The sequence below is a fragment of the Bos taurus genome, chromosome 4 (genome assembly GCF_002263795.3).
Source record: "Bos taurus isolate L1 Dominette 01449 registration number 42190680 breed Hereford chromosome 4, ARS-UCD2.0, whole genome shotgun sequence".
Lineage (NCBI taxonomy): Eukaryota > Metazoa > Chordata > Mammalia > Artiodactyla > Bovidae > Bos > Bos taurus.
The window spans coordinates 31,519,815-31,532,479 of record NC_037331.1 but is presented as its reverse complement, the minus strand read 5'-3'; the positions used below and the strand labels follow the sequence as shown (position 1 = coordinate 31,532,479).

At 40.5% G+C, this 12,665-nt stretch overlaps 1 protein-coding gene across 1 annotated transcript; it reads left to right on the top strand.

Annotated features, from left to right (window-relative positions):
* Positions 1-4,667: 4,667 nt before the first annotated feature.
* On the top strand, positions 4,668-12,037 carry TOMM7 (translocase of outer mitochondrial membrane 7). The gene is made up of 3 exons (NM_001113306.2): positions 4,668-4,834; positions 8,110-8,158; positions 11,805-12,037. The coding sequence occupies exons 1-3, from the start codon at positions 4,732-4,734 to the stop codon at positions 11,818-11,820; spliced, it is 168 nt and encodes a 55-aa protein (NP_001106777.1). The 5' UTR covers positions 4,668-4,731; the 3' UTR covers positions 11,821-12,037.
* The last annotated feature ends 628 nt before the right edge of the window (positions 12,038-12,665 follow it).

The following is a 12,665-nucleotide window of genomic DNA, read 5'->3' as shown; positions in this document are numbered from 1 at the left end:
AGAAGAACTAAAGAGCCTCTTGATGAAAATGAAAGGGGAGAGTGAAAAAGTTGGCTTAATGCTCAACATTCAGAAAATTAAGATCATGGCATCCAGTCCCATCACTTCATGGCAAATAGATGGGGAAACAGTGGAAACAGTGGCTGGCTTTATTTTTCTGGGCTCCAAAATCACTGCAGATGGTGACTGCAGCCATGAAATTAAAAGATGCCTACTCCTTGGAAGGAAAGTTATGACTAACCTAGACAGCATATTAAAAAGCAGAGACATTGCTTCGCCAACAAAGGTTTGTCTAGTCAAGGCTATGGTTTTTCTGGTGGTCATGTATGGATGTGAGAGTTGTCCTATAAAGAAAGCTGAGCGCCGAAGAGTTGATGCTTTTGAACTGTAGTGTTAGAGAAGACTCTTGGGAGTCCCTTGGACTGCAAGGAGATCCAACCTGTCCATCCTAAACAAGATCAGTCCTGGGTGTTCATTAGAAGGACTGATGTTGAAGGTGAAACTCCAATACTTTGGCCACCTGATGCGAAGAGCTGACTCATTTGAAAAGACCCTGATACTGGGAAAGATTCAGGGCAGGAGGAGAAGGGGACGACAGAGGATGAGATGGTTGGCTGGCATCACCGATTCGATGTACGTGGGTTTGGGTGGACTCTGAGAGTTGGTGATGGACAGGGAGGTCTGGCGTGCTGCGGTTCATGTGGTCGCCAAGAGTCGGACACGACTGAGTGACTGAACTGAACTGAACTGAACTGAATGGATTGTCCACCAGGAGGGAAAATGTCCATTCTTTTGCCAAGGATATCTCTAATCATAAATTTACAAATAAGCATTTTAGATACCTGTTCTATGGCTGACTGAGTAACATAATTAACCAAGGCTGTTAGTTCCCAATGAAATTCATTCAACAAGCCCACAAGTGGTATATATACAGTAATTGAGGATGTCAGATTTGTGAGGGTCTCTGCCTGTAGTCTATTTGGGGAAATAGTCATGTAAATAAATAATGATAAGTCAACTTGAGAGTATGGGCACCAGGAGGAAGTGTTTAGCTTGTGCTGAAAGTCAGGGGAATTACATACTGGAGAAAATATTTGAATGGACCTTAAAGAAGAATTTGGGAGGGCCTTTCTGGCAGTGGTAGGAGCAGAGATGAAAGATAATATGGTGCCTTCAAGGAACATGTAGGTTGTGCAATAACTCTTTAACCTTTTATCCTAAAGGCAAAGGGGAGTCCTTAGAGGGTTTAATTTTATTTTAAAATATTATACCTTTTTTTTTTTGTAGAAGTCATATATGCTCATTATGAAAAACAAGCAACATATTACAGAGAAATACATGAAAAGTAAAGATTTCCATTAATTTCCTCCCTCATCCCCGAGATAATTACTATTACAAAGTGTTTGAAGTATATTTCTCTACATTTCTTTCTAGGCATATAGTAACAAGTGCATGGTGATTATTATTATAATAGAATCTCGTGTGTGTACATTATATATATATATAAATAATTTAGTACTGAAGTTTTGCAGCACTTCCAGCCATTACAATGTTACCTGAATCCCCATTCCTATCTGTAGGAATCACTGTGAAGGTGAATCTATATACTCTAGACTTTGTGGAGACCAAGGAGTAAGACGGCTTACTTAGTAAGTTGTGCAAATTCAAAACTGGGCAGGCATCTTGACCACCTCTTTCAACTCTGCCCTCCACATTCATTTGGCCAAAAAGACCTGTTGATTTTACCTCAACAATTCAAATTTATTTCCTCTTTGCCTCTGCTAAGTCACTTCAGTCGTGTTCGACTCTGTGTAACCCCATAGACAGCAGCCCACCAGGCTCCCCTGACCCTGGGATTCTCCAGGCAAGAACACTGGAGTGGGTTGCCATTTCCTTCTCCAATGCATGAATGTGAAGAGTGAAAGTGAAGTCGCTCAGCCCTGGCTGACTCTTTGCAACCCCATGGACTGCAGCCTACCAGGCTCCTCCGTCCATGGGATTTTCCAGGCAAGAATATTGGAGTGGGTTGCCATTTCCTTCTCCAATGCATGAAAATGAAAGTGAAGTTGCTCAGTCATGTCCGACTCCTAGGGACCTCATGGACTGTAGCCTATCAGGCTCCTCTGTTCGTGGCCTATAATATATATAGTTGACGTCTTATAAGATTTAGTAAAGTAAAGGACTCCCTTGGAGGTCTAGTGGCTAAGACTCTGCTCCCAATGCAGGGGGCCTGGGTTTGATCTCTGCTCAGGGAACTAGATCCCATGTGTTGCACCTTAAAAAAAATGATCCTGTCTGTATGCAGCAACTATGGCATGGAACAACAGACAGGTTCCAAATTGGGAAAGGAGTAAGTCAAGGCTGTATATTGTCACCCCAGTTATTTAACTTATATGCACAGTACATCATGTGAAATGCCAGGCTGGATGAAGCACAAACTGGAATCAGGATTGCTGGGAGGAATATCAATAACCTCAGACACGCAGATGATAGCAGAAAGTGAAGAAGAACTAAAGAGACTCTTGATGAAAGTGAGAGGAGAGTGAAAAAGTTGGCTTAAAACTCAACATTCAAAAAACTGAGATCATGGCATCCGGCCCCATCACTTCATGGCAAATAGATGGCGAAACAATGGAAACAGTGACAGCCTTTATTTTCTTGGGCTCCAAAATCACTGCAGATGGTGAGTGCAGCCATGAAATTAAAAGACGCTTGCTCCTTGGAAGAAAAGTTATGACCAACGTAGACAGCATATTAAAAAGCAGAGACATTACTTTGCCAACAAAGGTCCATCTAGTCAAGGCTATGGTTTTTCCAGTAGTCGTGTATGGATGTGAGAGTTGGACTATAAAGAAAGCTGAGTGACGAAGAATTGATGCTTTTGAACTGTGGTGTTGGAGAAGACTCTTGAGAGTCCCTTGGACTGCAAGGAGATCCAACCTGTCCACCCTAAAGGAAATCAGTCCTGAATATTCATTGGAAGGACTGATGCTGAAGGTGAAACTCGAATACTTTTGCTACCTGATACGAAGAACCGACTCACTGGAAAAGACCCTGATGCTGGGAAAGATTGAAGGCAGGAGAAGAAGGAGACGACAGAGGATGAGATGGTTGGATGGTATCACCGACTCGATGGACGTGGGTTTGAGCAAGCTCTGGGAGTTGGTGATGGACAAGGAAGCCTAGCATGCTGCAGTCCATGGGGTTGTAGAGTCAGACACGACTGAGTGACTGAACTGAACTGAATGCAGCAACTAAGACTTGGCACAGCCAAATAATAAAATAAATATTAAAAAATATAATTAGTAAAATAAGCTTTAATGTTTTAAATTCTTTTAAAGATTAAGACTAATTTTGTATTTAAAACACTTAACACAGAATAGACTGGTTGTTATTATCACGATAATGAGCTAGGCACAGGAATGTCCACAAAGCCAGGGGGAAATTTTAGAGGAGCCATGAGCACTTTATGAATTTAAAAGAGTGAGCATTTCTAACCACTTCTGGTTTGGAACTTCTTGTTTTAAACAAATTTTCACTCAAATAAAGTCTTTTAAAAAAAAAGAGAATTTAAAACAAAATATATCTTGAAGGTGAGTCAAGAAAGGCACCAAGGTCAAAGAGGTAAAAATCTCTTACACCCTTAGTAATCAAGAATTCCTAGCCTTCCTTGATAAGCTAGAGGAGTAGGATGGGGTAGGAGCTGGGAGCAACGTTCAAGAGGAAGGGGGCATATGTATACCTATTCCTGATTCCTGTTGATGCATGGCAGAAACCAACATAATATTGTAAAGCAATTATCCTTCAATTAAAAATAAATACAGAAAAAAAAAAAAAAATCCTAACCTTGAGGTAAAAGCCCAAATGCCAACTGCACAGGAGCAGTTACTGAATCAGAAGTTGGGAACTTCAATGGTAAGCAAAGGCCAGGCCCCACTCCCAATTAATCATAATTGGTAGGAGTTGGCCCCCAGTAGGAGTGAGCCTTTTAATCTCACTGATTGTATTGTGCAGCCAGGAGTGAGGATCACTGCAATTCTAAACGAACGAGGACAAGAAGGGTGCTGACTGCAATGAAATTCACCAACTTCTCTGAAAACGTCCTGATTTTCATGCGAACTTTCCCAAACTTTAAAATGCTGACAAGTAATTTAAAATGTAAAAATAAACAACCAAATACTTTGGGAGTCAACGAAGACATGGATAGACGCTCTGTTGGGTGTCAGTTTGTGATCTTCCTTGCAGATCAACCTTCAGTTTGAAGAAACAAACTGATAAAGAGGGAAGTTAAATAACTTGACCAAGAATACACGGCAAGTGAGAATAAAAGTTGGGACTAATATTCAGTGTTCCTTCTCTGTTAGATTAAAAAACATTTGGAGATAAACTTTGAAGAGTGGGTGCGGCTGTAGGAAAAGAAAGGACGTTCCGGGCAGAAGGAATCTCCTGAACATTGCCCCAGGCATCCAGCAATCAAGGAAACCTGGCGATTCCTAAATAGTGCAAAGGGAATTTGGACCTCCTAACGAGGAGAATCAACAACTCATGCGCTTTCCACAGGCGGGGCCGCGGAGGGGCGAGGCAGGTTAAGGACGATGAATTGCGACCTTCGTTTGGCGACGCTCACGACTCCTGCCGTAAAGGCCGGTGTGGCGCGTGCGCGTCTCCTTTCGTGCAGATTCCTGACGCGTTTGCTGCTGTTTTCTCACGGGTGTCGCCAGCGCTGTCGCAATGGTGAAGCTGAGCAAAGAGGCCAAGCAGAGGCTGCAGCAGCTTTTCAAGGGAGGACAATTTGCCATCCGCTGGGGTTTTATTCCTCTCGTGATTTACCTGGGTCAGTGGGAGAAGAACCTGGTAGGAGACGGGAGGGAAGAGGGTGCGGATGCTGAGACTCCATTTTGGCCTGAGGCGTGAGGGAGAAACGCGACCACGCCGAGCACGGCTCTCGAGGCGCTCTAGTCAAGTGTGGTCCGTCTAAGCTGAGTTCGAGTTCTTGTTTTATCCTCCCCCCACCCCGCCTCCTTTTTTTTTCTTTCTGGTCTTTAACAAGTCACGTAATATTTCCCGTGCTGTCTGTAAGCAAGAGGTGACCTACTTTTCTGGATTTGGGGGACCTGAAAAGTCCTCATGTGCGTGTACCTGAGGGCCTAATGTGTGTGAAAGTGATTAGTTCACATTTGGACACTAGGTGTGTTTTCGGGAAGGTTATTGTCACCTGTCGTGGTGGGCCTAAGTGGAAAGAGGTTCTAAGCCTCATGGGTATGCCACTGCCTCGAGGCATGATTATGACAATAGTTGGTGGATGCTTCTGCGTCCTCACGTGCAGGTCAAGGTTTTACGCGCGGGGAAACCGAGGCATAGAACAGTTTTGTTCTTCGCTGAACGCCACACAGCTGTCAAATGGGGGAGCTATGAACTCAAGCAGTGGGCCTCCAAGGCCCATCCTCTTAACCACTATGCTGTATTGCGGAAATTTGAAAGTGGTAAGGCTCATATTTTTGCCTAGGGCCGCACACTGAGACTTTACACCGTTTCTCGCCTGGGGTAGTTTTGTATTTTTAAACTGATTGCCCAGTTCAGGCAGTAGGATGGAGTGGATAGCGTTCCGCCTTTGTCAGTTTGAGCATAGAGTTTGACATTGTGTAAAACTCCGGTTCACATTTCACAATCCTTTGATTTTTAATTAGATGCTGCTTCTTGTTTTTGGTTTTATGTTTTTTAGGTGTCATGTCTTGTAAGACGCGGTGCATTCGCTCAGCCTTGACGGAGCGTTTGATTATGCTGGATATTCCGTAGGCAGTTGTGGCTCCCATTTCCCCATGACTTGCAAGCCAACTAATAACCTGGAGATACTTCAGAATGCAGGGCTTAAAAAGACCCTTTTCCTCCCTTATTTTGAACGCATTTTGGGGGGGGTGGGGGGCGGGGTTTGGCTGCACCGTGGTCATGTGAAACTTCCGCTACCAGATACTGAACCTGCACTCCCTGCAGTGGGAGAGCGGATTCTTCACCGCTTCCCGGACTACCCGGGAAGTCCCTACTACACATGTTTTGAAAACGACTTACCTATTTGGCTGTGCCAGTTCTTAGTCGCAGCTTGTAGGATCTAGTTCCTTGACCAGGGATGGATCCCTGGCCCCCTGCTTTGGGAGCAGAGAGTCAGCCACTGCACCACCAGGGAAGTACTGCAATTTTAAAAGAAGCATTAGTTCCCCAGATTTTAGTAACTCTGTGTAGGTATTGAAAATTAGAGCAAGTAATTAGTCTGCTCTTACAGGCTGTTATTCCCCTTTCTCCCAAACTGTCCTCTTCCCCAGCCTTCGCTTAACTGTCAAAGGGCCCAGCAAAACTGGGAGGAGCTGTCCTTCTAGCTAAGGAAGTTAAGGGGTTTTTAATTCTTCCCCTTCTTTGTTCTGTGTCGTTTTTCCATTGTTGTGTATGTTGGGTCCCATTTTAGTCTGCTCCTGCTTTCTTTGTCCGTGTGGATTCTTTGCTCTTCTATGTCTTTTTCAGGTACCTTTTCTCCTCTCCTTTTTGAAATTCCTTTTCTGTTGCCAGAAAGCTGCAGCTGGTTGTTAAAATCTGTATAATAAGGAGGGTTTTGGTCTGAAGAGTAGACAATGCTTTTCTTTTCCACTCTAGAATTATTTTAATTTTTGTGCACACTGGCTATTTTCTTTTTACTAGGATTACCAGTAATTCTACAGTTTAGTGCTGGTACCCTTGTGTCTAGCTCGGGTGGAGACTGATGTTAAGGCTATCTTTTTATCTTTCCTTATTAACCATTGTTTTTTCCTTATACTGTATCTAAGCTTAATTTTAGGTCTGACCTAGTTCCCATGCTTTACTTCTCCATCAGCTCTCAGTAAAACTTTGCAAGTGCATATTGAATTTCTTGTGTAGTTTAGTTTCTTTCTTTTTTTTTTTTTGTAGTTTAATTCCAAACATAACCTTTTAGGGCTTCTGGAAGTACAGTGGGAATATAGTGCTATAAAATAGGACAGTGACCCGATAAAGCATCTGTTTGGACATTTACCAACAAAAAGATTTTAGTGAGTTACCTGTTGGAAGACAATTCTCCATAGTGTCTTGAATTTCTACAAATCTTGTGAGCAGAGGCAGTGACCACCCTTTGTTCATGTTTTTAAGGATGTTTGTAGGGTGGATAGCTTTGGAAAATAGTACCAGGGTAAAGGGGAGGCATGCTGTCCCTGCCCATTATAAAAGATTCTGGTTCCCCAAACACAGGGTCAGGGATCATCTTTAAATGCTGATTAGTCTGATTACAGCTATTGCTTGTAATAAGAGCATTGATTTAATTAACAATAGCTTGAAGTTTTTTTCCCTCTATCTCCAGCCTTTGGTTGCTTTGTAAAGAGAGGTTCATGGGGATAAAATAAGATGTCTTCAATTTTTTTCTTTAAAAAAGTATAATTTTTTACAGAAATAGACTCAAGAGTCACAGAACAACCTCGTGCGGGGTGGGGAAGAATGAGGGGAAGGGATAGGGAGTTTGGGATGGACAGGTATACACTGCTGTATTTAAAATGGATAACCTACTGTACAGCACAGGGAACTCTGCTTAGTGTTATGTGGAAGCCTGGATGGGAGGGAGTTTGGGGGAGAATGGACACATGTATATGTATGGCTGAGTCCCTCTACTCTCCACCTGAAACCAGCACAGCATTATTAATCAGCACAGCATTTTTAATCAGCTGTATTCCAACAGAAAATAAGTAAGTTAAAAAAAAAAAAAAAAAGCTTTAAAAAAAAAGTCTTAGTACTGTTTGTAGTTCTTCATTCAGTTTGATTTGGTAGTTTGTCTTTTTTGTGGGTAATGACTAAGAATGAAAGATCGTGTGTGCTAAGGGCTACTATTATAGGAGTAAGTTAGTTTGTCTTCCCTACTGATTAGTTCTGCACATGATCACATATTCTAGTGAAGATTCAAAACTATTCTGTTGCACAGGTAAATCTAGGTAATTCTGGTAGATGTGGATGTCATTCTAGCTACCAAATACTGATTTAGAAAGAAAACATTGTAAATTTTTTGTCTGCTAGAGTTTTAATTGGTCTTTATTCTCTTTCTTCCCTCTCCCTTTCCCCCAGGATTTAAGAGGGGTGCAGATCCTGGAATGCCTGAACCAACTGTTTTGAGGTACTGCTCTTACAAATAAGCATTGCAGGGCAAATGTTCATATATAAGTACTAAATCATGGCAAGCAGAAGAGAAGTAGTGCTAGGTATTGTAATGGAGCTTTATCAGTCAGGTGTAGTTTTGGGCTATTGGAAAATTGCAGCAATTTGCAGACCAGTCTAACTTTCATTATCAGGTAACTGCTTTCTCTCCTCTTCCTAATTTTTGTTTACTGTGCTGTGTTATAACCATAATGAAGTATGTTTTAAAAGGAAAAGAACTAATGTATCCTGCTACTTTAAAAGCTGAATGTTCTTAATTCCCATATTCCTGTCCTATCCTTATTAAACTATGTGAAACTTTGTATCATTCTAACAACAGTACAGTTAGAATTGATTCTAACAACAGTACAGTTAGAATTGATAGCCCATGTATTTTCCAGTTGTTGATCACTTAGGTTTTCAGTTTTTTTTTTAGTATTTTAATTAACAATATAACAAACATTTTTATGTGCATAGGTTTTATAGGTTTAGATTTATTTCCTTGTGATAAATTCTCATGGGATTAATAAGTCAGAGTATGGACATTTGTGGCTCTGAAAATGCATTCCTTTCAAATTTCCTTTCTCCAAAACAGCCTTGATGGTGTTGGATAAATACTGGTGAATACATACACACACGCAGCTACACGGAGTATGTGTATTCATATACTCATATGCATGTGTGTGTACATACTTGTGAAAACCACGTGTGTGTGTGTGTGTGTGTGTGTGAAGGCAGAATCTGGAACAGGAAGAATTGCTCTGTAGAAAGGACTGGTACTCATAGCACTGGGATGAGTAGCGCCCCTGCACGGGTGCTGTGGAATACCACCTTGACCTTCTGTCTTCCAGACATTTCTTGTGGATTGTCCTAACAGACTTTTTACTGCTATTCTAGATCTGTTTCTTCACACTCCTAATCTAAGCTACTACTTTCTAGAATGGTCATATCACTAACAGTCATTTGTAGTGTGTCAGCCACTGTGTTAAGTGCTTTATATACAGCATCTCTAGTTGTTACTTCAGTCCTTCAGAGCTGATCATACAGTCAGTGCGTGGTCGTGTATGTCTGTCTTGAAGGCCTGTACACTTTCCACTGGGTCATGTGGCCTCCCGCAGATAATATGATCTGCTACTTTACTTAGCACAATGCCATCTGATATGAATTTCCTCCACCTTCTCTGCCTTGCCAGTCTCTCCTTTTCTCAAAGCAAGGTTTTTTTCTTCTTTAGGGTACTGCCAAACGTGCCATCTACATGTCCATTTATGCTGTTATTCTTTACTGATAAAATTCTTCAATGAATGGTCTTCACTCCCTGCTTCCTTTCTTCACTTCCCTCTTTTCTGAATCTTTTGTGGTACAGCCTCTTAAAACTGCTTTCAGAGGTCCCCATCAAGCTTTTTGTTTTTAGTTTTTACTCTTTGAACTATCAGTTTTCCTTTTTGTAAAATGGGGACTCAGGTAATGTGTCTGCTACTGAGTAGCTGATTGACCTTAGACCAGTTACTTCCTAAGGGAAACAGTACCTTAGGAAATACTATCAGAGATGGGACTACCTGGTCAAGCTGTGTGAACATTTTTCAAGGACTGAAAATTATCATCAAATACTTCTTTCCAAGAGGCTGTTAACCTAAGATGAAGTTTCGTTTTTTATAAGTTTATAATATCTGATTTATAAGATTGTCCTGAGAATTGAAAAAGATTATTGTATGTAAAGTATTAACAGTGCTTGACACATAATGTATGAGCAATAAACTTAATAATTTTTAGCCTTTCTCTGTCATGTCCTTCACCCCACTTTTCTTCTGTGAAAACTAGGCTCTAGCTACATGATACTGTGTGTGAATCTCAGAATAAACTGTATTTTTTTCATGCCTTTGTCTGTATGCTTGTTCTCTGTCTGCCTGGAATGCTTCTTCCTTCAGTTTCCACTAGATGAAAACCTACCTTTAGAAAAGCTCAATCTCAAATTTTTTTTTTTTTCCCTCAGTCTCAAATTTATCACCTCTTCCTTAACTCTTCCACCTTTTCCTAGCAGAAACTGCTCCATTTTTTGTGTTCTGTGTCTCATTCTCTGCTTTGTATTATGCTTGTTGCTTGTTTTCATTTGTTTTGTCCTGTGAGTACCTGAAGTAGCTGCCAGATACTTGGGGAACACTTTGAAAGTGCTGAATTAACTTAATTAAAGGATCCTAACTTCTTTGTGGTATTGGGACAGGAATTGATAATAGCGTTTCTTCTTGTACAGTTTTTAGACTGGACCTGCATGCTGGGAAACAGCATTTCGTGCCCCAGGTGATACAGAACCCAGAAATGGGGATACATGTGCCCTTCTGTTATATTGGCTTCAAATATCCCACCAAGAGTTGGCCCTTCAGAGTGAGGCGCCACCCCACCCCCCGCTTTTTCATGTCCTTATCATCATCTCAGTGCTCCTCTCCTTTCTGGTGGTGGTAATCATTCTTTTCTGTCATTAGGAACATTTTCTGATTTCTTTCCCGGGGTATTTGTGATATAGGAAGGAAATGAGTGCTGAAAAGGGTTATCCTGTTACAGAATTTCATATACTATGCTGCTTATACTGGGAAGACTGACTAAAGAGGTCTTCCTGGGTTGCCTCATCTGTACCCTGAAAGGAATAGACTTGTATTTGTCAGGGTTTTCAGTAATGTAAATGTTTTATTAATGTAAAACTCAGGAATATAAAGTTTATTGTTTATATATAAATTGATTTATATAGTATTTATGAAAATAATGTAGTTCAAGATTTACTGGTGTATTTTCCTTGTTAAGTTGTTGGATTCCTTGGGATTAGGTCCCCATTCATTGGTGTCCATCCTCTTTCACACAGGATGGTTCTGTGTATTAGGTTGTTTGATGTAAATGCCTTATTCAAAATGCAGTATTTAGTGAATAAGGGGCAAAACATTATTTAGGCAAAATACATGAATATTAACTAACTGGGAGAATGATTGTTCCCATTATCTGTATAAGACCAAGGAAGATTTTCTTTTCTGTTTATCTTAGATGCTCATTACCAATGAGGAAGAGACCTTGATAAATGAATATTTCGTTTTCATATCTTAACTGTATGCAAATATACTTGGGATTTAATGGGAGATTTTAATACACTTTTGAAAATTGAAAATAAGTGCATGTTGGTTTGCTTTATACACAAAAGGAAAATACTTTCTAAATACAAACTTAACAGAATGCTCTATTGTCATTTCGTAATGCAATTTTATTTAAGTTGACTTACTAGAAACTACATTTTTAATCAACAGGGCTGAGAAATAAAACACATCTTGTCTCCTTCCTGTGTCTAACAAGGATATACCTTTATTTTCTGGTTTCATCAATCCTTCATGTCACTCTTTTGATTGACCTCAATATATGTTTTCCTTTTTGTTTATAATAGGTAACTACAATTAAAAGTAATAAAATTGTATTTCTTTAAATAGGTCTCTGATTTTTTTACTCAGTGAGATTGATGCTTCTGCTAATTCTGAATTTGGTGGTTGAGTAAACGTGAGCATAAATGTATAAAATCTTCTAGTTCTTAAGCTGTGTTTGAGAAGTTTTTACTTTGGGGTTTAATTTGTTTCTCCTCTTCACAAACATTTTAGCTTACTTTGGGGATAAAGGACTGTTTGGTCATCTGGTTTTGGAAGCAGTCAATGCAGAGGAACAACATGGAAGGTGTGCTCTCTGGCTGGGATAAGAGATGGGACATCGTTCAGACGGTCACCAGTTGGATGGCACAGGGCTCTTACTTCTCAGATGCATCTGTTGCAGAGTGGAACCTCTACTGACTTATTTATGATAGACTGTATTAAAATAAATGTTTTTAACAATGTTATGTCTTGAGTCCTTTTTGAATTGAACCTAATAGGACTGTCAGGTAAAAATTTAGCCATTTGGTACTTTTTCAAAGCAGGGATCTATGTGTCTAGATGATACTTTGAAAAAGAAGCACATTTCCAAGTTAATTCATGTCCGTTCACTTAACAAATGGATTCTAGTTTCCCTTTGCAGTGAATTAATAACTCCTTTTGAGATGTTCTGAGGTAGTAAAAGGAGAGAGAGCTCTCTGTGACATACTGGGCCCTAACTTCCAGGGATGACGTTCTGATGAAATAGGATTCTTTGGCTGTGTTGGCAGGGCATGAGAATGGCATTGGAGGCTTATATGTCTGATTTGTGAGTTAAATGTGAGTCTTAAGATTTCCTTCACTAGGAAGCTGGAGGTGGCTGAGCAGGAGCCCATGGAGAGCTACGCAGAACAGTAGTACTTCCTATTTTCTGATAAAGGCGTTTATGGGAACTAGTTCAGTTCTGTGTTGTGGTTTCCTGGGACTTTATCTGTATTTGAAGGCACCCCTCACCTCCCTTTTTCTTAAACTTAGCTTCTGTAATTCTAACAAAATAGATCTATTTATTTATTTTGGGGAATTGTAATTACAGGAAAGTAGGCTTGAAACAAGAGA

Bases quoted from the DNA above. Each gene is read 5' to 3' on its own strand.
- TOMM7 (NM_001113306.2), top strand. From the start codon at position 4,732: ATGGTGAAGCTGAGCAAAGAGGCCAAGCAGAGGCTGCAGCAGCTTTTC. The intron at 4,835-8,109 runs GTCAGTGGGAGA...CCTTTCCCCCAG, and splicing joins TCCTCTCGTGATTTACCTGG to GATTTAAGAGGGGTGCAGAT.